Here is a 27778-nt window from a genome sequence, read left to right as displayed (position 1 = left end):
TACAGGCATGAGCCACCATACCCAGCCTGAAAAGTTTTATTAGTTTTTTTTGAAGGAAAGAGGGAAAACCTGCTGGTGTGGAAAATAAAAACTTTTAGGCAGTGAACATTTAATAACAACAGCGAAGCAGAACTAAAAACTTGTTTAAATTTAATATGTAATTTTCCATTTTCCAACTGGTAGCTCTGAACAGTGACTGATGGCGAAAAACATACAGACTTCTCTAGGGAAAAGCAGGATATGGAGGCAAAGCAATAAAAAACAAGTGATGATAAGAAAAGCAGAAAAGAAGAAGAAAATTATTAGATAGCTGAAGTAGAGATGAAATTATCAATAATTATAAGCAATGATAGAGAAAAGTCCTAGCGTAAGAAAAACTAAAGATAGGACACTGTTTCCTTCTACTGGGGAAAAAATGCAACTATTAGCTTAAAAATCCTTAAAGGCAATATTATCATTAGGTGAGTAATTTTGGGGCTGGGGCTGAGGGTGGCAAAGACCTGAACATATATCATTACTGTACCCAAGGGTGTATACCTTAGAGTTACTCACAGTTATTACAAAAAGTTGACCTAAAACTTGGTCCCCAATATGTTGAATAACTGATTTTTACTACATTAATTTTATTTTACTTTGTTCTAACTTTTATGTCAAAAAAGAATTATGTAAATTAAAATCTCTTAAAGCTCAGTTTTAAATTATGGATAAAACACTAGAATATGAAAATCTAGACTATGTAATTTGAGTATTTCAATATCCTTGATTTAAAAGGGAAAAACCTATTTTGTATCTTATTAAATGGTATGCATTTGAAATGTGAGCTTATTAAATTTTTATACCTACCAGATGAAAATGCTTTTGTTGCAATTATTCAAATAGTTATTAAACCAAAATCCTAAATTCTGTGGGCAATTTCTTTTTTGAATTAGTTATTTTTAATTGAAGAATACATGCATATTGTAAAAAACACTCAAATAGTACAATGAAAAGTACAAGTCCCTCCCCAGAGGCACCCACTGTCAACAGTTGAGCTCTAACCACATGGCAGCCACTATGCTGCCTGCCCTTTTTTTGTGGGGTGGGGAAAGGAACATCATCTATCGTTTAGACTTTTGTTTGAAGTGCTGCCTGCCAAATGTCCAATTAAATTACAGCCAATGCATTATTACATTGATTTTAAGATGTCTCCCAATTTCAGAGACATTAATATGTGTCAAAACACATATCTCTATTGTGTGGTTTTCAGAGCTTAATTCTGGTATCTATGGTGTGACATTATCTCTATGAAATGAGCTTTGAATACCATTTTTATAACGCTCAAATACAAGAAATATCATTAGAAAATCATCCCAAATCCACTTAGGCGTATTAGACTGAGGGGAACAACTGCAATTTGAAGTAGGGTGGTAAGAGGATATTTGAGCAGGCCTCAAGGCAGTGACGGCGATTTTCATACAGATTTCCAAGGGAAGACTTTTCGTGGAGGAGGAAACAGTCAGTAGGAACATGAAGTAGGAATACGTTTGGGATGTTCAGTAACAGCAAGAAAGCCAGTATAGACACAGGGGAATGACTAAGGAGTAGAAGGAAGAGGTAAAATAAGGCCTTAGATACCACTGTAAGACTTCAGGGGTTTTTAAATGGGAAGCCATGATGGAATTCTGAGCCTAGCACAGATACAATTTGACTTTTAAAAGGAGCACTCTGGATACTATGTTGGAATTCTCCAGGGGACAAAGGTAAAAAATAGGATGACACATTAGGAGCTTATGTAGTAATCTAGGAGCAGGGTAGAGGTGATAGTGGCTAGGACCAGGGTGAAAAGAAGTGGTCAGGGGATATGTATTTAAATTTAGAAGCAAAAAGATTTCCCGACTGAGTGGATGTGGAATATGAGAGAAAAAGAGGAGCCATGGACGACCCCAAGGCTTCTGATCTAAGTGACAGGAAGGATGGAGGCTGCTATTAATAATGAGATGGTAAAGGCTATGAAGGAGTATATATTTTTAGGAAAATCCAGTTCAGTTTGAGAGAGCGTTATGGGAAAGGGGTCCTGATCCAGCCCGCAAGAGAGAATTTTTGGATCTCGTGCAAGAATTCAGGTTGAGTCCATAGACTAAAGTGAAAGCAAGTCTATTAAGAAAGTAGAGGAATAAAAGAATGGCTACTCCATAGACAGAGCAGCCTTGACGGCTGCTGGTTGCCCATTTTTATGGTTATTTCTTGATTATATGGTAAATAAGGGGTGGATTATTCATGCCTCCCCTTTTAGACCATATAAGGTAACTTCCTGACATTTCCATGGCATTTGTAAACTGTTACGGCGCTGACAGGAGTGTAGCAGTGAGGAAAACCAGAGGTCACTCCTGTTCCCATCTTGATTTTGGTGGGTTTTAGCCAGCTTCTTTACTGCAGCCTGTTTTATCAGGAAGGTTTCTATGACCTGTATCTTGTGCCATAACCTCTTATCCTATGACTTAGAATGCCTTAACCATCTGGGAATGCAGTCCAGTAGGTCTCAGCCTTATTTTATCCAGCCCCTACTCAAGATGGAGTTGCTCTGGTTCAAATGCCTGTGACGAGAGGACTATTAGATATACTAGTGAAGGAGTCAAACACTCAGAAATAAAAATCTGTTTAGTATATTCCTTTCAAGAATACGATATTTTTAATGCTCTCTACTCATAACACAAAATAAGACACAATATTTTATTTAGTCATCCCTCTACTAATGCATATTTAGATTATTTCTAATTTGTTACTCTTACAAAATATCTTGCAGTAATATCCTGTCTTTCTCTAGGATATATAGCCCCAAGTAGAATTGCTATGTCATAGATAATTTAAAATATTGCTAAACTGCTCTTCAGATTGGCTGCATTGATTTGTGTGTGTTAATTTCCCTAAAAGCTCACCAATATTTGATACTGATGAGTAAAAAATAGTATTTTGCCCTGTTTTGCATTTCCCTGATCTTTTCATATATTTTTATTTCTATAAATAATGAAAAGTCTTTGTGTCTTTTGTACATTTTTCTTCTGGGTTTTAAATATTATTATTGATTTGTAAAAACTGTCGAGCTGTTTACATATATAGTCATGTGCCACATGACATTTCAGTTAACGACAGACTGTATATATGACAATGGTTCCCATAGATTATAATGCAGCTGAAAAATTCCTGTTGCCTAGTGATATCATAGTCATTGTAATGCCATAGCACAATTACTTTATTTTTAAAATAAATTTAGTGTAGCCTATGTGTACAGTGTTTATAAAGTCTACAGTAGTACAGGGTAATATCCGAGGCCTTCACATTCACTCATCACTCACTGACTCAGAGCAACTCCCAGTCCTACTAGCTCCATATATAGTAGGCATATCATTTTAAGACTCCTTTATACTGCCCGGGCACGGTGGCTCACACCTGTAACCCTAGCACTTTGGGAGGCCAAGGTGGGTGGATCACTTGACCCCAGGAGTTCAAGATCAGCTTGGACAACATGGTAAAGTCCCATCTCTACTAAAAATACAAAAATTACCTGAGCATGGTGGCGCATGCCTATAATCCCAGCTACCCGAGAGGCTGAGGTGGGAGAATCACTTGAGCCCAGGTGGTGGAGGTTGCAGTAAGCTAAGATTGCACCACTGCACTCCAGCCTGAGCAACAGAGAGAAAGACATTATCTCAAAAAAAAAAAAAAAAAAAACAAAACAAAAAAAACTTTTATACTGTATTTTTACTGTACCTTTTCTATGTTTAGATACAGAAATACTTACCATTGTGTTCCAATTGCCTACAGTCTTCACTACAGTGATATGATGTACAGATCTGCAGCCTAGGAGCAAAAGGCTATGCCATATAGCCTAGGTGTGTAGTAGGTTATACCATCTAGGTTTGTCTAAGTACACCCTATGATGTTCGTACAATGATGAAATCACCTAATTTCACATTTCTCAGAAAGTATCCCTGTCATTAAGTGACACATGACTGTATACTCAATACTTATTTTTGTTATGTGCACTTCAAACACTTTATTGTGTCTCTTGAACACTCTAGTTTTTAGGTTTTTTTTTTAATTGGACATTTTATTTTTATTCACTTATTTTTATTATTATTATTTTTTTTGAGACAGAGTCTCACTCTGTCACCCAGGCTGGAGTGCAGTGGTGCTATTTCAGCTCACTGTAACCTCCGCCTCCTGCGTTCAAGCAATTCTGATGCCTCAACCTCCCGAGTAGCTGGGATTACAGGCGCTCACCATACATCAGCTAATTTTTTGTAGTTTTAGTACAGATGGGGTCACCACATTGGCCAGGCTGGTCTCAAACTCCTGACCTCAAGGGATCTGCCTGCCTCAGGCCTCCCAAAGTGCTGGGATTACAGGCGTGAGCTACTGTGCCCAGCCTAGTTTTTAGTTTTGATGTACTCATATTTATCTTTTCCTTAATGATTTATGACTTCTGACTTCTGGGTCTTGTAAGGAAGGGGTACCCTACTTGAAGACATTAAGAGTCTCCTGTATTTTCTTCAAATACTTTATTTTTTTTTAGAGAAACCCTGTTTCACTATGTTGCCCAGGCTAGCCTTAAACCCCTGGGCTCAAGCGATCCTTCTGAGTAGCTAGGAATACAGGCACGGGCCATTGCACCCACCCAAACACTTTAGGGTCCCATTATTGTTGTTGAGATAAAATCCACCTGGAATTTATTTTGGTATATGGTATGGAGTAAAATTCTAACTTTTCCTCCCATATTGTGAATCAACAGTCCCAAAGCCATTTATTGGATAGTTTGTCCTTTCTCCATTGATATGAAAGGGCTACTCAATCATAACGTGAGTTCACAAATAATTCTAGACCTGAACTTTCTAATCTCTCCATTGATGTGGACTTCCTCCTATAACTACACTGTTTTAATTACATTAGTGTAACTAAACTTGACATCTAGTAGGAAGAACTCCTTTGTTTTGTTCATCTTCAAAACTATCTTAGCTATTCATTTATCTTGACTCTCTCAAATGAATTTTAGAACCAAATTTTTGTCCAGTGTCTTGAAAAACCATCCTGAATTCTATTTGGAATTACGTTAAATTTATAGGTTAATATGGAAGAACTGTCATCTTTATAATATTGAGTGAACACAAGTTCTATGAACTCTCTCTGTGAACTCTCTCTATGAACACAAGTATTATCTTTCCATATATTCAGGTCTTTCATGGTTTTACATTTTAGAGAATACACAATGAAATATTTACAAATGACATTATATGATGTCTGAGGCTTGCTTCAAAATAATCCACTGGGGTCTGAAAATAACGTAGAGGAAATAACATTGACCATAAGTTGGCAATTGTCGAGGGGGTGTGATGTGCACATGAGATTTCATTTACAAGTCTGAAATTTTCTGTAATAAAAAGATTTTGAAGGAATAACTATTTCTGAAATTACAGCCCCTAAAACGTATAAAAACTCATGACTTTGTTTTGTTGCTTAGGGAGTAAGGGTAAAAGCAGAAGGAAAGACCAAAATGATATATTAATCAAAAATACATACAGGTTTAGGCATAAAATTATGAAATATTATTCTGTTTTTAAGTGTTGGTAACTTTTCTCATAAATAACTTTTCCCTCATCTCTTTGACAATAATTCTCACTGTGCAGATGTAATTTTAATAATACTCTGCAAACTAATGTAGGCTATGTATGTGCCCAGCCATGGAAATTGCTAGATCACAGAGTATGTGCATTTTCACCTTAATAAGTATAGTCAACTAGTTCTCAAAGTGGTCACAGTAGATTATAATCTCATTAGCAGTATATATGAGATCACCTTTTCCCATATCAGTGTCAAAGTCACCATCTTTGATTTTTCCAAATCTGATCGGCTTGAAATGGTATATCATTTCTTTTATCAATTACAAATACCCTACAGCAAATATGTCAAAATGTTAATGTTTGTTTACTCTTGCTAGACAGCATACGTATCTTTAAAAAATATTAATATTTCTTTTCTAAATTAATTCCCCCTCCCCAAATTAAAATAAGTTATTTCCCAAAGTTCATACTTGAATGCCTTCTCCCAAGTAACCAAAGTCCTAATCAAGTTACACATGAAAACAACACCTCTGCTTTTAGTAATCTATCTATGCCACTACACTTATGGTTTTATCTTTTCTCAAGATTTTAAACACGAAAAGATAAGCTATTTCTGCACAAGGATCATTTTCTCTAACTCACTGTCCTAATTGAAGTGAAACAGACATTTATATCAAGGACAGACATTACTTTTGCCTTTACCCCTATAAATACTCTCCCTGTAATTAAAATCTAATCATGTTTAATTTTCCTATTAACCACTGAACAGCAGTGCACTGTGCCCACTACTTGCTTAGCAGGAATAAGCTGTCTTCCAGTTTGATAGAAATAAAAAGAGGAGAGGAGGAGGAAAAAGTTCTTTACTTTCAGATGTTTCCCTTCGGTAAGTCTTAGTTCTTTTAAAATAAGCATTACTTTTGAAAAAGTTCAATAATGTAGTTGTATGCATGCTAATAAAAAATATTTACCTAGTTAAATAATAAATAATATTGGTAAGAAATGAATTTTTTAAAAAGCATCTTTTCTCTTAAAGTAATAAATGGCTGAGATCCAATATATGGAGAATGCTATTTATAAACACCAGACTTATCAATAATCTATCATTCTTTATGTATCTTAATAATGGTGCTTTATATTTACAAAGTGCTTTGTGTTTTTTAAAAGTCTTTTTTTTTTTTTTTTTTTGAGACAGAGTCTTGATCTGTTGCTCAGGCTGGAGTACAGTGGCACAATCTCGGCTCACCACAACCTCCATCTCCCAGGTTCAAGAGATTCTCCCATCTCAGACTCCTGAGTAGTACAACACACCTAGCTAATTTTTGTATTTTTGGTAGAGACGGGGTTTTACCATGTTGGCCAGGCTGATCTTGAACTCCTGGCCTCAAGTGATCTGCCCATCTCGGCCTCCCAAAGCGCTGGAATTACAGGCATGAGCCACCGTGCACAGCCTAAAAGACTCTTTTACCTGTACATCATTTGCATCTCACAACAATGCATCCGCCAAAGTCAGGGCAACTTCTGGCCACCAGAGTCCCAGCATTAGTAAAGTTGCCTGGGCACATAATCACCATTTGCCACAAATTTTCTGAGGAATATGCTCTAAATGCATGCCCTAAAAGTTCAATTTTTGAAACACAGCAATACTACCTATTTGTAAGATAGGCTCTAGTATACAACTCTGCCACAAATGTTTACTTTCTCATCTATGTGGTATTTTAAGTACTTCAGTAGTATTTTATATAAAAATAATGTGTATTTTATGGTGTTTCATATATAACATGTCATCTCTTCTAGAAATCCTAAAAACCAACATAAGCCTGAGTAGTAAATTAATGGAAAAAACTGCTATTGGAAGAAATAAACAGTTTCAGAGTATTTAAAATAAGCTATTACATTCTTTTGCTTTTTTCTTAAGTGTCAGTACAGAAATTTCGAATCAAGAAAAACATTCTGCTCCACATTCTGGCAATCTAGATATTCTTTTTCTATTTAAATAAAGAATTTTTTTTTTTTTAAAAAAAGAACTTATTAACACAGTATGAAGGGAGTTACTCTGTGTGAAAATGCCACTTTTGCTCAGAGATCTCCACATACTTGCTTGTCACATTATGTTCCAATGAGGTACAGAACAGGTAGTGGAATTAATTTGGTAGCTTGGACTATAATTTATAAGAAGTGAAAGTAAATGTACTATAGAAAAATACAATCTAGCCAGGCGTGGTGGCAGGTGCCTGTAAACCCAGCTATTTGTGAGGCTGAGGCAGGAGAATTGCTTGAACCTGCGAGGCAGAGGTTGCAGTGAGCCGAGATTGCACCACTGCATTCCAGCCTGAGTGACACAGAAAGACTCTGTCTCAAAATAAATAAACAAATAGACAAACCACTGATTAATGTTAAATAAATTATGCTAACTATATTGTTTCCCAAGTGAATTCTGACGGTAAGGAATGCTATCACATAACAATGTAATATCCCAGCCACCCAGAGCCACATTTTGTGGCTCTGAGCAGACACCAAGATGTACTACGTAGGAGACGACAGTTACTGCCCTCTATGAAATCTACCTAAAATATAATAAAAGTATCTCAAATATATAGAAACTTATTATAGATTTAATACTTATGAATTGTTAAACTTTCTCTTAATCTGTACTTTCAACTGGGAGTTTCTCTTAGAATTGTTTCATGGCCGGGCGCGGTGGCTCATGCCTGTAATCCCAGCACTTTGGGAGGCCAAGGTGGGCGGATCACCTGAGGTCGGGAGTTCGAGACCAGCCTGACCAACATGGAGAAACCCCATCTCTACTAAAAATACAAAATTAGCCAGGCATGGTGGCACATGCCTACTGTAATCCCAGCTACTCAGAAGGCTAAGGCAAGAGAATCGCTTGAACCCAGGAGGCGGAGGTTACGACGAGTCGAGATCACACCATTGCACTCCAGCCTGAGCAACAAGAGCAAAATGCCATCTCAAAAAAAAAAAAAGTGTTTCATTTAATTACTACTACCTATGAATTTGTTTTGATTTGATCCATAATAACTGCCTTTTAAGTGGTACTAATGTTCTAGGACTTATCTATGTTAGCTCTTTTTTTTTTAAATTACAGAACTCTAGGCTTCTCATGCTTGTCAGCTCTATAGATAACATTTTACCAACTACATTATTTCTTTTAAAATGGAGAAATTAAAATACATGAAATATCTTAAGTGGGATCTAATAAAAGCTGAGCAGGACGGATTAATTACTTTCTGACTATCACATGTCACATTTCCAAAGATTACACTAAAAAACTAGCAACAGGCCAGGTGCATGGCTAAAGCACTTTGGAAGGCCGAGGCTGGCAGATCACTTAAGGTCAGGAGTTCGAGACCAGCCTGGCCAACATGGTGAAACCCAGCCTCTACAAATAATACAAAAATCAGCCAGGCATGGTGGCATGTACCTGTAATCCCAGCTACTCGGGAGGCTGAGACAGAAGAATTGCTTGAACCCAGGAGGTAGAGGTTGCAGTGCCCACTGCACTCTAGCCTGGGCGACAGAGTGAAGCTGTGTCTCAAAAAAACACAAACTAGCAATAGTACTGACTTGCCCAGCTATATACCAAAATCACTAAGTGATCACTTCAGTTAAATTCTCAAGAATGAGGGCTGCTTTATTTATTTATCTTTTTAAGTCTGCTAAGATGAAAACAAATCCTTTCGACATCATGTGAAACAAAATTGGCTGGTACCATATGGCTCAATAGTTCTAGAGTTCTGAAGAAATTATGCTTAACTGCAGAAAAAAAAAACCTTCATGAATAGTTTTTCAAATCGACCTATAGGTGAAGATAAGCAAGCCAACACTAAACAAAACTACTATTTTTTAGTGAACTTTATAGTTTCCAGACAATCTTTTCCTACACTTTGGGCACCCACTCCCCACTTTAAGCAGTTGATACTACCCAGTTTTTCTTGCCAACCTCCTCACATTACAAGAGAAAGGGATCTAATCCCAATTATTTATATTATTAACATTTGTATATATAATGTGATTTCTAATGCTGCATTTAAAAACTTTTATTGAAACACCTTGTCCTTGTTTAAAATTTTTAAAATATAACCAAATGAACGAAAAGTCTGAACTAAAACCATTCTTTCTTTCCCTACACCCCCTGGTGTCCTGAGGGCCAAAAACAATACATGAGAAGTCACTCTATAGTTGATAGACACTATTCCTGGGAGCTGCTAAAGACATGGCCCATATCCCCTCTCACAAGCTTCTTGCAAAACCACAGTACTATCCTGACACCAGGATACCTCTGTTCTTTCTTGCTGTTTTCATTTGCTCTCCATTTCTGAACACAGGTACTTCCTCTCCTCTAATATTGGTTAGACACTAATCTTGATTAAATCCTGGGAAGAAAAGAAAAGTATATCTCCTCACTTGTCCTTGGTAGTTGCCATGGGTTGAGGTCTTTCACAGGGAAACATAGTAAGGCTAAAAGGCCTATAAAGTGATCAAAACCAAACAGGCTTTATCATGAAGCCTATGCTTCATACAAATACCTGTCATATTTATACAAACTCCTTAAAAAAACTACATTAAAAAAACAAGAAGCTAGCATAGATATTCAATAAATGTTTTTGCTACTGTTGTTTATGCAAATGACATATTAAAATGTTAAAAATTTAAAAGTGTAAGTCATAGCTAAATTACCAATTTAATCATTCAGAAAATCTTATGTGGATTAATGATTTAAAAACAAATTCAATTTCTATCACAGGTGTGTGAACCAGAGCAACTTAATCTTGAATACAGGCTGGGTAAAATGAGGCTGAGACCTACTCGGCTGCATTCCCAGATAGTTAAGGCATTCTAAGCCACAGGATGAGACAGGAGGTCAGCACTAAATACAGGTCATAAAGACTTTGCTAATAAAACAGGTTGCAGTAAAGAAACCAGCTAAAAACCACCAAAAGCAAGATGGCCACGAGAGCGACCTTTGGTCATCCTCACTGCTATGCTCCCACCAGCACCATCACAGTTTACAAATACCACGGCAACATCAGGAAATTACCCTATATAGTCTAAAAAGGAAAGGCACGAGGCCGGGCGTGGTGGCTCACGCCTGTAATCCCAGCACTTTGGGAGGCCGAGGCAGGTGGATCATGAGGTCAGGAGATGAAGACCATCCTGGCGAACACAGTGAAACCCCGTCTCTACTAAAAATACAAAAAATTAGCCGGGCATGGTGGTGGGCGCCTGTAGTCCCAGCTACTCGGGAGGCTGAGGCAGGAGAATGGTGTGAACCTGGGAGGCGGAGCTTGCAGTGAGCCGAGAGATCGCGCCACTGCACTCCAGTCTGGGCCACAGACTGAGACCCTGTCTCCAAAAAAAAAAAAAGGAAAAGGAAAGGCATGAATAATCCACCCGTTATTTAGCATATCATCAAGAAAGAACCATAAAAATGGGCAACCAGCAGCCCCCGGGGCTCTTCTGTCTATGGAGTGGCCATTCTTTTATTCCTTTACTTTCCTAATGAACTTGCTTTCACTTTACAGACTCGCCCTGAATTCTTTCTTGCTCAAGATCCAAGAACCTTCTCTTAGGGTCTGGATCAGGACCCCTTTTCTGTAATATCTCTATTAATACATACCTTCTTAACCCAAGTGAGTATGTATTTATCCTTGATGTTTGCCCTTTGAGTTAACTTTTACTCAAAAGTGTCAGGCAACCGAATAATCATAGTGCCTCTAGAATATCACTTTTAGAGATCTTTATAACTGAGCAAAATATCTACTTCAAATGATATTTTAATATTAAAAATGCAGCATAAGAATGAACTTGAGCCAACTATTTCTACTGTGTGATTAAAAACTAAATATTAAGACATTCATACTGTCCTGAGGTAGTATTGTTGGATATATACTGAGTACTAATATAGAATTCTTACCTGTAATGTACATGTGTGACTGTTGGTTTCCTGTATCCAAGGATCCAGGTTTGAATATCTATAGGTTCAGCTTTGGGATAAGCTATCGTTGTATCTATTATCCACTGGAGGCCTTTTGATTTGCTGTCTGAGAACAAAGAAAAAAAAGACTTAAAATTAAATCAACGTTTATATTATCTGCAGCAAATAACATAGATTACTTGACCAGTGTAAGATATATCAATATACCTTTTGCTTTAAGAAAAATTCTAAGGATGAACTTTGGTGCTCCTGTTCTATAATGCTCTTCAGAAGAAATTAAGCATTACTTATGTTATAAAATGGATGAACCTCGAAACAAAGAACACTATTATCTACTGGACATACACCATTCAAGTATCTGATACAATTATGTACTATGAAGGTCTAATTTATATTTAACACTCCTATAAAAAACTAACCTATGAAAAGGTCAGAAGCTAAACTCACATCACAGAAACAAAAGAGACTTCGAAGCAAAACAAAATCATTCACTAAATAAATATAATACAATATAAACACCAAGATTTGTGATACTGAGGATGGGCATTAATAAATATTGGAACATGGCAACAAAATTAAGCATTCTTTATGTACACATTTTGTTGCTGCTCTTGTTTAAGACAAAGCAGGCTGGGTGCAGTAGCTCATGCCTATAATCCCAGAACTTTGGAAGGCACAGGTGGGCGGATCACCTGAGGTCAGGAATTCAAGACTGGCCTGGCCAGCGTGGTGAAACCCCATCTCTACTAAAAATACAAAAAATTAGCCGGGTATGGTGGTGCATGCCTGTAGTCCCAGCTGCTTGGGAGGCTGAGGCAGGGCAATTGCTTGAACCCAGGAGGTGGAGGTTGCAGTGAGCCAAGATCGCCATCATTGCACTCCAGCCTGGGCACAAGAGCTAAACTCCGTCTCAAAAATATAAATAAATAAATAAACATAAAAAATTGGCCAGGTGCTGTGGTTCACGCCTGTAATCCCAGCACTTTGGGAGGCCGAGGCAGGCAGATCCTACCTGAGGTAGGAAGTTCGAGACCAGTCTAACCAACATGGAGAAACCCCGTCTCTACTAGAAATACAAAATTAGCCAGGCATGGTAGCGCACGCTTGTAATCCCAGCTACTCGGGAGGCTGAGGCAGGAGAATCGCTTGAACCCAGGAGGTGGAGGTTGTAGTGAGCTGAGATCGCACCATTGCACTCCAGCCTGGGCAACAAGAGTGAAACTCCGTCTCAAAAAAATAAAATACATAAAAAATAATAAATAAATAAATAAAGCAAAATATCTCCCTCAGTTTTAGCAAGAGTTATATACACAGAAAGCAATAAAGCTTCCTGCCCTTTGGAAGGTACAACTGGTGACTACTGTTGTAGAGAGGGGATGGTAAGTTCTGCTAGGTTTGATCCTTTGCACACTGTTTTTAACCCAGCATGGGGTACAAAGGTGAGCGAGAACTGAGAGGGGAAACATCACAGAGGATACTGATGGCCAGACTTTAGAGTATAATGGTCCATTCTTTATTTGAAGTATGTAAGAAATCCCTAAAAAAAGAAAACTCATTTTCAAGCATAAGTCCAAATGTGCATTAGGAATCAATGATATATTACTTTTGTATGTCAAATAATTTAAAACTGGCCTTAAATTTTGTAAAGATTTTAGAATAACATTGTGAAGGAGAAAAATATACTTGTAAAACAAGTAAAAAATTAATTTTTAAATAACATATTGCTAAATGAATGGAGTTTATGTAAAGAAACACACTTTACCAAGCTACCAGTGATATACATGCTGAAATGTTTAGGAGTAAAGTATGCTAATGAAGCTTATTTTTAGACACATTAAAAAATGAAACAACCAAGATGGATTAATGGATAGACAGAAGGATGAAGAGATAATCTAGTTAGTCAGCTCACAGATATCCACCGCAAAATTCTTTCAACTCTTATGTATGTTTGAAAATTTTTATAATTAAATGATGAGGAAAAACACCAAAATTCAGTTTAATATCTGTTAAATCATGTGATAACAAAAATACTAAACCTTTTAAAGTTAATCAGACAGAACTTAATTTTGGTATATATGTATGCATCACATATTAAACACAAAGGCATGGTTTGTGTATACACGGAATAAAATGTTAGTGAATATAAACGCAAAAGAAAATAAAATGCAAAATACCAAATATGGAAAAGAAAATAATATAGGTAAAACTAGTTTTCCAGTACACTTATAATTTTTCTTCTAAACAGGTAGAATGAAAAACTTTAAGGTAGGATTAAAAAATAAACTACTCTGCTTTAGTTATAAACATAAACTAGTTCTCTCTAAAAGAAAACAACCATTTTTCTTCACTATTATGCAATCAGTATAACAACTGCCCCTACATTTGAGATCTAGACCACCACAGGATATTGACTGGGTGGAACTATTTTAAAACAGCAGTCTTTATTAGTGCAACTAATCCTGTTTGGAAGACATTTGCCTTCAAGCTTTGGCTCAGCTGCCATTGCCACAGTGTCTCTCCAGCAGTGAAACTATTTTGAACTTTCCTTTTCTATTAAAAGACTCTTTCAATTTGTCTTTTTAATAGACGATGAAAGATTAAGAGAGCTGACTGCCAAGCAGCTGCTTGGGAAAAACAAATAAAAGGAAAACTCAGTTAAATCTGAGTTAAATCATAGACATTATTTCTATGTCTGGTCCTGATTGCCACTTAAAAACACATTGTTTCTGAGGGCCAATCATTTCAATTCTTATTTTATTTTATTTAAAGAATATGAAAAGAAATAGCAAAATACTGCAAAGGAAACAGGCCTAGTGAATGCCTTTCAGCTTTCTAACTTATAATCAAACTTTCACAGTAGTATCTTAGATAACTTGTTCAAAACAGTCTCCATGCTATGAGCACATATATCTTCTGCAAAGCTTTGTAATTTACCAGGCTATCTGCAAGACAGTTGCATCTTTGAGAATGATTTGCTTTTTCCTGGTGAGAAGGTAATACATACACATTATTTTTAAAAATGGAAAATTCAGAAAAGCATTAATACATAGAGAAAAATAATCCATAATGTTACAACTCAGAAAAGCAATCACTGCTAACATTTTGGTCTTTCCTTTCACGCATTTCCTACTGCCTTGTTGTTTACAGACTTGAATTCAAATTGTTTTCATAAGAGTTGTATGTTTGCCCACCCTATTAACATAAGAGCACAAACATTTTTCCAAGCCAATACAAACACGCCATAAACATCATTTGTAACAGCTGTGTTGTATTCCGTTGTATGGATATTTGATAATTACTAATCCATTCTCACTTCTGGCTAATTCCAATTTTTTGGCTATTATAAATAATTGGCTATTATAAATAATCTGTAATAAACTTCTTTGCCTGCATTTCAGATTATTTCCTTTTGATAAATATTTGCAGTGGAATAACTGAGTCATTTATTAACACTTAATGCTCTTAATACTATCAAATTGCATTAAATTAGTTCTCTGCATTAAAAACAAACAAGGCTGGACATGGTGGCTTACACCTATACTCCCAGCACTCTCGGAGGCCAAGGCAGGAGTATCACTTCAGGTTAGGGGTCTGACACTAGTCTGGTCAACATAGTGAGACCCCATCTCTACAAAACAACTAAAGAATTAGCCAGGCATGGTGGCATGTGCCTACAACCCCAGCTACTCAGGAGGTTGAGGTGGGAAGATCGCTTGAGCCCAGGAATTCAAGACTACGGTGAGCTATGATCGTACCACTGCACTGCAGCCTGGACAACAGAGCAAGACTGTCTCCCAAGAAAACCCAGAAAAAAAACAAAAACAAAAACAACAACAACAACAAAAAACCCCAGAAAACCAAAAAGCTTTCTCAATTTGATAAATGAAAATATGTATTATTTGATAAATGAGAAGATTAGTTTTTCAAACATGTTATTTCTATAGTTATATCTTTTAGCCTAGCAATTCCACTTCTAGGAATCTGTACTACAGAAATAGTTCCACCAATATGTAAAGATATTCATAAGAATGTTTACTGCAGTGGTGGGAATGGCTCCATATAAGTAGGACAGGAGAAAGATATCCTTGACTTTATGCATTTCTGTATTATTTGAGTAAATTATCATAAGCATGGACTACTTTTGTAAATGGAAACATTTTTTAAAAATTACCGTTTCATCTTCTCCCTGAGTATTATTTTTAACAAAAATTATAAATATAAAAAAAGAACAATGATCATCTTCTGTAACTCCAGAAAATCCTTTAACTCCAACAAGGTAAAAAATGCTAAAAACCATCATACCTAATTCTTTAGCATCTCCTCCTGCTGGACTTCCATTTTTCTGTTGTGCTACAAGTGCATTCAAAATAACTTTTGTTGCCCCAGACCTTGGCAGAGTAACATTTGTAAGAAATGGCAAGTTATTTTTCTTGGCAAATGCCTGACTTGTTTCTCGCCTCTTCCTGAGGAAGCCCCCTTCTGGAAACAAAACAATCCATTTTCGATCTCTGCTCCTGTAATTATTTTCTAAGTGCTTCTTGAGAAGCAGCAGCTGTTGGTCACGATAAGATCTTCCCTAGAAGGTACACACACACGTAATAAGTACAGGTACATCCAAAATTAAAATGCCATAAAATTAAACAAATTACAGCTTCTAAATTAAAATCCAATCACAGAATAGAATAGTGATTCTCCCACCCCACCCCAACTTACTGCCCTTTTTGACCACAGGGGTAAAAAGAGAGAAGTTATTAGCATTTATATAAATAAACCTTTCTTTCTGAAGGAAAAGGAAATTGTTCTGATTGCCCTTGAAAGTGCAGTCATTCATCAATTCAGTGATTACTGACTGAGTGCCTGCTATGTGCCACACACTGTCCTAGGCACTAGACATAGAGGAGGAAATAAAGAGACTTTCATGGAGCTTACATTCTAGTTTGGGAAGATGGTAAATGTGGAGTGCAAATTCAACTAGTAATATGTGTTAGGAAGAAAACAGTAAAAGGATAGAAAGGGTCAAGAGGGTCAGAGAAAGCTGCTATGAGGAGGTGACATTTGAGTAGAATTAATAATGTGAGGGAATAAGTCATGTGAAGATGCAAGGCATAATATTCCAAATGACAAGAACAAAAAGGACAAAGGTCATTTGGTGGGAATGAGTATGGCATGTTCAAAGAACAGCACCAAGGCCAGTGTGGCTGAAGTGTGATAAACAAGGAAGTCAGGGGTAGGAAATGAAGCTGCAGAGGGAGGTGGAGACCAAATGAGAAAAGCCTTACGCATGGTAAGTAGTTTTGGAGGGGACATCTTTGGATAGTTTTGAACAAGGAAGCGTTATATCTTATTTCTGTTTAAAAAATCTGACCAGCCTGGGCAACATGGTGAAACCCCGTCTACACAAAAAATACAAAAATTAGCCGGGTGCGATGGCACATTTAGTGGTCCCAGCTACTCAGGAGGCTGAGGCAGGAGGATCAATTGTGCCCACAAGTTCGAGGATGCAGTGAGCCCTGATGGTACCACTGCACTCCAGCCTGGGTGATAGAGTGAGACCCTGTCTCAAAAAAAAAAAAAAAGAAAAAAAAGAAAATCTGCTGGCTCCAGTGACCAAAAGACCACAGGAGATAAGTTAGAAGACTTGCAGTATTCCACACAAGGGAATTTGATGAGATTCAATTATATTGTATTGATAATAAGTAGTTACATTTAGGAAAAATGTGAAAGTAAAGCTAAAAATGGACTGTATCTTAGTTGAGAGGGAAAGAGAGAAAAGAAGATGACCTGAAGTCTAAAAAGAAGAATCTAGAAAAATTTGTAGGAAGGCCCAAAGCTTACAACTAAATATCACAAAGGTTCTTTTTTTTTTTTTGAGACAGAGTCTCGCTCTGTTGCCCAGGCTGGAGTGCAGTGGTGCGATCTCGGGTCACTGCAAGCTCTGCCTCCCAGGTTCACGCCATTCTCCTGCCTCAGCCTCCCGAGTAGCTGGGACTACAGGTGCCTGCCACCACACCTGGCTAATTTTTTGTATTTTTAGTAGAGACGAGGTTTCACCGTGTTAGCCAGGATGGTCTCGATCTCCTGACCTTGTGATCTGCCGGCCTTGGCCTCCCAAAGTGCTGGGATTACAGGCGTGAGCCACCGCGCCCAGCTGGTTCTTTCTTTCAGTGTGATCAATTTGCCAATATTTTCCAGCCAACAAAATTACAGAAACTCCTCAAAATAATTAGTATGCTTTCAGTCTTTAGATCAAATGTATCCCAAATGGAAAACATGTAAGACATTTTGTTAGTCAGTTTACTGAAGTGAACTGATTATGATTAAGATAGCTATTAAGTTCTCAAGATTATATGTAAAATATTTTTACTATTCTTGGAAAAGCTTGTCAAAATGGTCTAGTAGCAAAGTCTCAAGAGAATTTTTCTTTTAAACATTAATGCTTTTTCCTTTCCTTCCCCTCATGTTATAGATTTTTATTACTAATCTATCAGGGAAAAACACGTTGCTCTTTAGAAATAAATTTGTAAACTTTCCAGATACTTCGAAATATAATCTTTATGTATGCAAAACTTCACATAGTAATCACAAGAAAATATTTTGGAGTACCTAATTTTCAACTTTTATCTAAAAGTACACTGATAATCTAGTATAATTTAGCCTCTTTTTTTTTTTTTTTTTTGAGATGGGATCTTGCTGTGTCGCCCAGGCTGGAGTGCAGTGACGCAATCTCGGCCCACTGCAACCTCTGCCTCCCAGGTTCAAGCGATTCTCCTGCCTCAGCCTCCCAGGTAGCTGGGACTACAGGTTCATGCCACCATGCCCAGCTAATTTTTGTATCTTTAGTAGAAACAGGGCTTCACCATGTTGGCCAGGCTGGTCTCGAACTCCCGGCCTCAAGCAATCTGTCCACCTCGGCCTCCCAAAGTGCTGGGATTACAGGAATGAGCCACCGAGCCCAGACCCTCTTCTTGATGCCTGATGATCATCATTAGAATCAACTGTTACACTACACTATAAATTCAATTATTTCCTAAAGCTGGAAATGAGGTAAGGTGCTCAGCTAGCTTTTCGGATCCCTGAGACTGCTAAGCTTTCTAATTGTTGGTTCTGCTGCCTTCTCTGCGCTATTACACTAGGATCTTTGTTAAGTTGTCCCGATCAGTTTATTTTGTCTTGACCTTGTGTCCACTCCCCATTGCCACTTCCTGTGGTTCCAGGGTATGCTTATATTTGTTTCTCTGCTCAGAAGAACAAAGGGTGTTTCCAAAAAGAAATGATATAATGTCCAGTACATAAAACTGTCTGGAGTAAAGTATATGTGTTTTGTGACACCTATTTTCATAGAACTTAGAAGTTTTTCTACTCACTTTCCAGCTTATTTCTGAATTTGTGGTTCTTGGAAAAGGCTTGATTAAATTCATCAATTATTCATTAAGTAATAATTATGTGCAAAGCACGACACAATCCAGGTTGTTAAATATGTAAACACCAAATAACTGTGGTATTGTCATGCATAAAAGCTCATACATACCATATTTCAGTTATCCATTCTGGTGAAAATAAAGCATGTAATACTAGTAACAAGTCAAGAAAATAATGTAGTGCTGATAAGAGGCTATCATTCTTCTTCCTACACTAAACTATTCCTAATGCTTGGGACTTCTCAATTCACCTTCCTCCATCAAATCCATACCTATTCTTTAAAACTTGTGCCAAATATCATCTTCTCCTCTGAAGTTTTTCTGGATTCACATAAAACTGATATACTTATTTTTCCCACTATGAATTCCCAAAACATCTCCCATTATTATTATTACATTAACTTATTTATTAATTTATTTAATAATCTGCCTACTAGTAATTTAGATACCTATTATATTATACAACAGTGCCTTGTAAATAAAAGTAATAGTGATACAATAGTAGTAATCAAGATAAAAATGATGATGAAGGTAGCAGGCACTGTTCTGAGTGCTTTATAGGTATTACTTCATTTAATTCCCACAACAACCATTGTGGGGGATACTACATATTATTCAAGTTTGGAAAACAAGAAACTTGAGTATTTAAATAATTTGCCCAATTCACATAGCTAAGAAACTGAATAGTGGGGAATGTTTACTAAACTAAAAATGTACCTTCTAAATGGGAGAAGAGTAGAGATTAGAATATTTGCATTTTAAGTATTTTAATACTTATCCATACTCAAATTTAGATTGAAATAAATGGTTAGGGAAAAAAGATTCAGAGAAAGAGCTCCCTGAGCCCGGCACAGTGGCTCACGCTTGTAATCCCAGCACTCTGGGAGGCCAGGCGGGTGGATCACTTGTGGTCAGGAGTTCGAGACCCTAACCAACACAGTGAAACCCCATCTCTACTAAAAATACAAAAATTAGCTGGGCGTAGTGGCAGGCCTATAGTCCCAGCTACTCCAGAGGCTGAGGCATGAGAATCACTTGAACCCAGGAAGTGGAGGTTACAGTGAGCCGAGATGGTGCGACTGCACATTAGCCTGGGCAACACAGTGAGACTGTGTCTCAAAAAAAAAAAAAAAAAAAAGCTCCCTGAGACTGGTTAGAAGCAGCCCTACCTATTATAATTGGTTTTGTTATACCTCTTTTTATAATCAAGAATCAATTTGACCAGGCTATCACTGTGGGGAAAAAAGTGCTCATTACTTACCTGTCTTATAAAGAAGTCTCCATGAACTAGAGAAACAATTCCAAAGTTTGTGTACTTAAAAATATGATCCATCAACCACATCATCTGAGCAACAACCTAAAATATTTAAAAGCAAGAAATAATATTGGATAGAAGAAACCTGACTATAGTCGAGCCGAGTCTCCAAGCTTTAAATATAATCATCCAAGCATTCTTTTAATTAACCAAAATATCTTAAGTATAACTCTATTTCTACAAACAAAGCACAGTTACTAATAGTGTCTACATGAAAAATTACAGGTCTTGATTCCAAGTCTTCGAATCCTAAGTCACAGGTACATATATCACTACATAAAAAATGAAACTCAATTAACTTCTTAAATTTGGACTTAATGATTTCAAATTTGTTCTACCCCAAAGTCTCTGATAATTCTTACATAACTTGCAAAATTATTTTGAAACAATATAATAAAATGGTTAAGTTATCAAACAAGACTATATATTTAATGAACATTCACTGTGGCTTTATAAAATCTGAGTGTAGCTTCATGGCAAAGTATAAAAAGGTAGTGTCCCAAATAAAACATTTAAAAATTAATATAATAGAATGATTTACATATTCTATTATGAAGAATATTTATTAGTTGATGCAAAATCATGGTCTTTGCCAGGATAAAAATATTTGTAGTGCCTCAGTCCTTAAACAGAAAAATATTATCCACTGCTGATAAGAGTTAATACCTATATTGAGGGCAGAAGACTTTCTTTCATGCAAATTTAAAAATTAAAAGTACAGGCCAGGCATGGTGGCTTACGCCTGTAATCCCAGCACTTTGGGAGGCAGAGGCAGGTGGATCACTTGAGGTCAGGAGTTTAAGACCAGCCTGGCCAAAATGGTGAAACCCCATCTCTACTAAAATACAAAAATTAGCCAGGCGTGGTGGTGCGTGCCTGTAATCCCAGCTACTCGGGAGGCTGAGGCAGGAGAATTGCTTGAACCTGGGAGGCAGAGGTTGCAGTGAGCCAAGATCGAGTCGCTGCACTCCAGCCTGGGTGACAGAGAGAGACTATTTAAAAAAAAAAAAAAAAAAAATTAAAAGTACAAACAGGATCTAATTAATGAATCGGTTAATTGTTCTTTCCTGCTGAGGAAATAGCATTCCTTGTTATAAGCCTTAACTAAAGTGAAAGCTACAACCTCAATCAAGAATGCAATAAGCTCTACTTTGGTTTCCCAGGGGAACAGTAGATGTAAACATCATCTCTAAGAACCAACTGATGTGAACCTACACATGTAGAAAAAACTAAAACACTGATATCCATGTGCTGCTTTTATAAAAGCATTATAAAAGCCCACAGATGATATAATATTACGGTTTCTGCCTTAGTTTTCCAGCTACACAACTCCTACTCCATCAGCTTTACAATATTAAATCTTTTTTTAAAAATGAAGATATATGCCTAGTAAAGAAAGAACTGATTCCTCAATCAATTAATATAGAGTAAGATAATCACCAGCATCCCATCTTGTTTTGCTTTGCAATGATGATTACAGTACTATGTTTAAATAAACTGAGATTTGGACTAAATGAAATTTGTTGAAAAGTGTCCCCAAAACAAACAAAAACCAGTAGATTCAAACTATAAAGCATTTTAGCTTTAGACACATTATGAAGTGTAGTTGTAATTTATTGACTTCTGGGTTTTAAATGCCAAATAACTAGCTTTTATATTTAGCCTTTCATTCATGGTGGATTTATCTCTTCAATTAGAAGGGTCACTTAAAACATAAATTCAGTAAAGACAGCCAAACTATTTCCTGAGATTTGTAAGGATAGCTCTGTTCCAACTTATTTTAGGGGAAATGTTATAAGTCAATAAATGTTTATAAAACATTTAATAAAGTTCTTTTGACAGAAATAAAAATTCTTAGTTTTATCATAAATTGTCATAAAAGGCCAAGACAATTCACAGACAATTATTATAAGGGTACCAGGCTGGGCACGATGGCTCACGCCTGTAATCCCAGCACTTTGGGAGGCTAAGGTGGGCGGATCACAAGGTCAAGAGATCGAGACCATCCTGGTCAACCTCGTCTCTATTAAAAATACAAAAATTAGCCGGGTGTGGTGGCGGACACCTGTAGTCCCAGCTACTCGGGAGAACTGAGGTAGGAGAACCACCTGAACCCAGGAGACGGAGGTTGCAGTGAGCTGAGATGGCACCACTGCACTCTAGCCTGGCGACAAAGCAAGACTCCGTCTCAAAAAAAAAAAAAAAGTACCAACACTTTCAGAAAATACAATTAATCCTTTGTTTCATACTCTTCAAAAGAAGGATGAGTAAACATAAGCTGCCTAAATCAACTCTGTCAATGTTTGATAGGTCTGTCACTCAGAACTCTTCCATTATTTCTAAGAGACAAAATCAATCTATATCAATTATTCTTTATCTGGATGCACAGATTTGCTACATATCAAAACATCGTTTAAAGACTTAAATAAATGACTGCACTCTTTTTGTCCTTTTGAAATTATAATAAGGTCAATGGTTCTCCATTGGGTGAGTATGGAAACTGCAGGATAATTTTGGTCCTTGTGACAACAAGGACTAAGGAGTGCTACTATCATTTAGTGTGTGGCAGTTGGGTACACAAAACGTCTGGCAATGCCCAGGACAGTTCTCAGCAACACTGTTGTCCTATTGAAATGCCAACAGTACTCTCACTGAGAAACTAATGGGGGCTTCAAGAAGTCCCCTGAATTCAAAAAGCTATGTTATAATTACATTACCATCAAAGTAATATTTTTCAACTGGCCCACAATAGCCTTCCTTCTTCGAATGTATCCATAAAGTATAAAATAAATCAAGTAAACATTCCTACTAGTGAATACAAATTAATATTGCTCTGTAATTATTAGGCAGCAGGGAGAGATTATAATGCTTCCACCCTTGTATTTCTCAGTCACTCCTTTATGAAAGAAAATAAAATATTCTTCTAGATTTCAAAGTATTCAATATTATCAGAGCATTATTTAGTATTAACTAATTTCAAAATAAAAAAAATTACTTGGGATAGAAAAATGAACCTAGCCAAACTAACTTAAATATTTTTATAAAGGCAAACAAGCCAACCAAACTTTCTTTTGTCCACATGACTGGGGAATTTTAAATTACCTAATATTCTAGTTAATACAATTATCATCTATGCCAAACTGCTGTTAGAATACAGTTAGACGTATGTATATTGACCATTTTAATCACGAGTTTCAAAAAACACTTAAGGACATTGTAGGCCCTCAGGATAATCACTATAAATGTAATGATCCTATCTGTAAGAGTTACAATGTTAACTAATTGGAGATGCTCTTTTATAGAAAACCAAATCAACTAGTTTTGCAAAATTTTAACGTCATGAACTTAGAGGACAGGCAATAAATATTATTATAAATGCAAATATATCTACATGGTGATACTCTTTTAACAATTCAAGATCCTGAATATAAGAAAGGATTTAATTTATTCCACATTCCAGCAAGATTATGCCACTGCTTTTCAGATAGACAAGAAAAACAGATTCTACAGTTATAAAACATATTTTTATTTAATCTCCTCTCATTTTCTGACCCTACCCTAACCTAGTGAATCAAAATCTCTGGAACCTAAACAAACCAGGGCTTATTCTCACTTTGATGTTTTTGCCAAGATTGTTTCATTAAGAAAGAAGTCCTTGCTTTACCACTCTACCTAAATTCTACTCATCCTTCAAGGCCAAGTTTATGTCCTCTCCCCTTCATAAAGTTTTCTATGTCCATGAGGTACACAGTGCACTTACCCGCCACTGAAGCCATCTCACTCGTCAATTAAGTATTGTTTATGGCTAATGCCTGTAATCCCAGTACTACGGGAGGCCAAGAGTGGGTGGATCACCTGAGGCCAGGAGTTTGAGACCAGCAGCCTGGCCAACATGGTGAAACCCTGTCTCTACTAAAAATACAAAAATTAGCCAGGCATGGTACCCGTGCCCATAGTCCCAGCTGCTTGGGAGGCTGAGGCACAAGAATTGCTTGAACCCAGGAGGCAGAGGTTGCAGCAAGCCAAGATTGCGCCACTGCACTCCAGCCTGGGCAACAGTGCAAGACTCCATCTCAAAAAAAAAAAAAAAAAAAAAAAAACCATTGTTTGTGATACCCTTCTTCCACCTGCCACTAGGCTGTCAGCACCTTGATAAGATGAATTGTATCTTATAGGATGGTGTTTACACTTCTTATAGTCACTGATCATAACTACTAAGCCCTTAATGAACTTCCATTGATTTGATTATTTACTATTAGGTCACACATTAACTCCATTAATTTATACACCTTATTTAGTTTTCTATGAACATAACCTCTTTAACTTCTAAGGTGATAATTCTCCTAAGGCTAAAGACTGAATTTATTTTTTAAATCCACTCAGTTTATAAATACTTATTCTATCATAAGCAATATGCCCCCAACCTTTTGTTTTAGAGATGGGGTCTTGCTGTGTTGCCCAGACTGGAGTGCAGTGGCTCTTCACAGGCATGATCCCACTACCGATCAGCACAGGAGTTTTGGCCTGCTCCATTTCCAGCGTGGGCTGGTTCACCCTTCTTGTGTGACCTAGTTGTTCACTGCTCCCAGGAGGTCACCATATTTATGCTCAACTTAGTGCAGACTGCCTATCAGCATAGAGAACTACAGCCCAAACTCCTGGGCTCAAGCGATCCTCCTGCCTCAGCCTTCCGAGTAGCTGGAACTACAAGTGGCACCACTGTGCCAGGCCAAAGCTGCTTTTTGTGTTTGTATTTTTCAAACTGGCAATCCACTGCTTCACCTCCAGACAGCCCTCAATTTGAACTATATTAACCTGCTTTCATCCCAGTTACTATTTTTTAAAACAGTCTTATTGAAATATAATTCACATTGTCCCAGTTTTTTTTTTTTAAGTCTCTACATTCCCACTTCTGGGTGACTTAGAATGATATATTTTTCCTTTTAATATTTTCTAAATTCTTATTTAAAGTATACATATTAAAGTCTATGTCTATATTTCAAAGCACAGTAAGACATTTGAATCGATTCCCTTTTTTTTTTTTTTTGAGATGGAGTCTTGCTCTGTCGCCAGGCTGGAGTACAGTGGCGTGATCTCCGCTCACTGCAATTTCTGCCTCCCGGGCTCAAGCGATTCTCCTGCCTCAGCCTCCTGAGTAACTGGGACTACAGGCGCACACCACCACGCCTAGCTAATTTCTGTATTTTTAGTATTGATGGGGTTTCACCATGTTGTCCTGGATGGCCTCAATCTCTTGACCTCATGATCCACCCACCTCAGCCCCCCAAAGTGCTGGGATTACAGACGTGAGCCACCATGCCCAGCCAAATGGATTCCTTTTTAACCCTCCTTTCTGGATGTGTATCTACTGCCTTCAGGGTAGCTTACCAGTCCTTTGTCCTGGAGGCACATCATCAGTGTGCACACATCTCCTGTTGCCTGATGATTCACCAACATCACTGCTTCATCTTTTGAAACTGCTTTAATATCTTCTCCCCATTCCATCACTGTAAGAATAAAAAATTTCAAAGCTGTCATTTTAAAGATTTTTATATTATCACAAACCTTGTATTAAAAAAATGATGTATATTAATGATGATATGTCACCTAGCTAAAACATCCGAAAGTTTAGAACTAAGTTTATTTCCTATGCAAATCAGAATGTTAATATAACTTTTATAGAGCCCCCAAATATACATTAAAATATAAAATTATCATATCTTATTTATTTATTTATTTATTTATTTATTTATATTTGAGACAGAGTCTAGCTCTGTCACCCAGGCTGGAGTGTAGTGGTGTGATCTTGGCTCACTGCAACCTCTACCTCCCGGGTTCAAGCAATTCTCCTGCCTCAGCCTCCCAAGTAGCTGGGATTACAGATGCACACCACCACGCCCAGCTGATTTTTGTATTTTTAGTAGAGACGGGGTTTCACTATATTGGCCAGCTGGTCTCGAACTCTTGACCTCAAGTGATCCACCTGCCCTGGCCTCCCAAAGTGCTGAGATTACAGGCGTGAGCCACTGTGCCCAGCTATGGTCATACCTTTGATCTAGAAGTTCTATTTCCTAGAATTTATCCCACAGAAACTTGTTCAAATAAGCAAAGATATATGTATAAAGAATGTTTATCACAACTTAAATGTTCACCAACAAGGGAATGGACAAGAAAATTATGATGTAATAGGAGAGTATAAACCCATTAAAATAATGGAGGATATCTCTTATTCACTAACCCAAAAAAGATGTATTATCAACTAACAAAGCAAATCACAAAACAGTAAATATAGCATGATCCCATCTTTTTAAAGCAGGAATACCATCTATGTGTTGTTCAATGCACTGAAAAAAGTCTAGAAAAACAAATTTCAAACTGTTAATACTGATCATCAATGAGAGGTGGTTCCCAACCCTTCAGATTCTATTTTATAAGAAAACATTCAGACATAATAATACATACTTTCACCTTAAAATAAGAAAACTAATAAAAATGCCAAATTATTTGAAGTTATCAGATGAAAAGTCACTGCGCCAAAATCTATACGTACATTCTAAGGGAAACAGTGGTATTTCTATGTAGTTATGCCTCATTTCATTTTATATTTATTTTTAACTTTTTTGAGACAGGATCTTGCTCTGTTACCTTGGCTGGAGTGCAATGGTGCAATCACAATGGCTCACTGCAGCTTCAAGCTCCCTGGGCTCAGTGACCCTCCTACCTCAGCCTCCCGAGTAGCTGGGACTACAGGTGCGTGTCACCACGTCCAGCTAATTTTTGTATTTTTTTTTTTTTGTAGACACAGGGTTTTGCCATGTTGCCCAGGCTGATCTCAAACTCCTGGGCTCAAGCAATCCACCGGCTTCGGCCTCTCAAAGTATTGGCATTACAGACATGAGCCACTGCACTCGGCCACCTCATTTTACAGTAAATTTACTTCAAGCCTCAGTTTTCAAACATCAGAATTCCACAAAGAATCTTCTAGCATTTTTTTGATATGAATTATCAAAGGCCGATTCTATATTAGTATTCACCTTTACCCTAACCTTATCTCACTCACTGCTACAAGGAAAGAATTCAAGCCACCTGTGTGTAAAAGCTCTGGATGAAACAGGGATAGGGAGACCTATTTAGAAGCCAATTTTGCACTATATTTCAAAATTAATAAATGCACAAACCTTTTTACCTAGGAATTCTACTTCTAGAAATGCATCCTACAGATATACTCATTTATGTGCAAAATGACATGTACACAAGGCTACTCATTGCAGCTTTGATTGTAAAAGCAAAGATGAAAACAACTAGAAAGAGAGGCTAACTCAAATTCATAGAAACAGTAGAATGGTGGGTGCCAGGGGCTGGGGGAGGGGGAAATTGTTGTTTAATGAGTACAGTGTTTCAGTTTTACAAGATGGAAAAGTTTTAGATATTGGTTCCACAACAATGTGAATATACTTAACAAGACTGAACTATACACTTGAAAAATTAAGATGGT

The 27778-nt window shown here is 37.1% G+C and overlaps 1 protein-coding gene across 6 annotated transcripts in view; it reads right to left on the bottom strand.

Moving 5' to 3' along the window:
• Positions 1-27778, bottom strand: part of LPGAT1 (lysophosphatidylglycerol acyltransferase 1) — an 87508-nt gene that overhangs the window by 23424 nt on the left and 36306 nt on the right. For all 6 annotated transcript variants that reach the window (XM_054457597.2, XM_054457659.2, XM_054457632.2 and 3 more), the window contains 4 exons: positions 25672-25790; positions 20230-20325; positions 15853-16126; positions 11530-11656 (listed from right to left, as the gene is read on the bottom strand). In XM_054457597.2, the coding sequence (XP_054313572.1) occupies positions 11530-11656; positions 15853-16126; positions 20230-20325; positions 25672-25790 (616 nt within the window). The remainder of the gene's footprint in view (positions 1-11529; positions 11657-15852; positions 16127-20229; positions 20326-25671; positions 25791-27778) is intronic.

This window comes from Pongo pygmaeus, chromosome 1 (assembly GCF_028885625.2).
Source record: "Pongo pygmaeus isolate AG05252 chromosome 1, NHGRI_mPonPyg2-v2.0_pri, whole genome shotgun sequence".
Taxonomy (NCBI): domain Eukaryota; kingdom Metazoa; phylum Chordata; class Mammalia; order Primates; family Hominidae; genus Pongo; species Pongo pygmaeus.
Note: the sequence above shows the minus strand (reverse complement) of the source record. Positions and strands in the feature narration are given on the sequence as shown.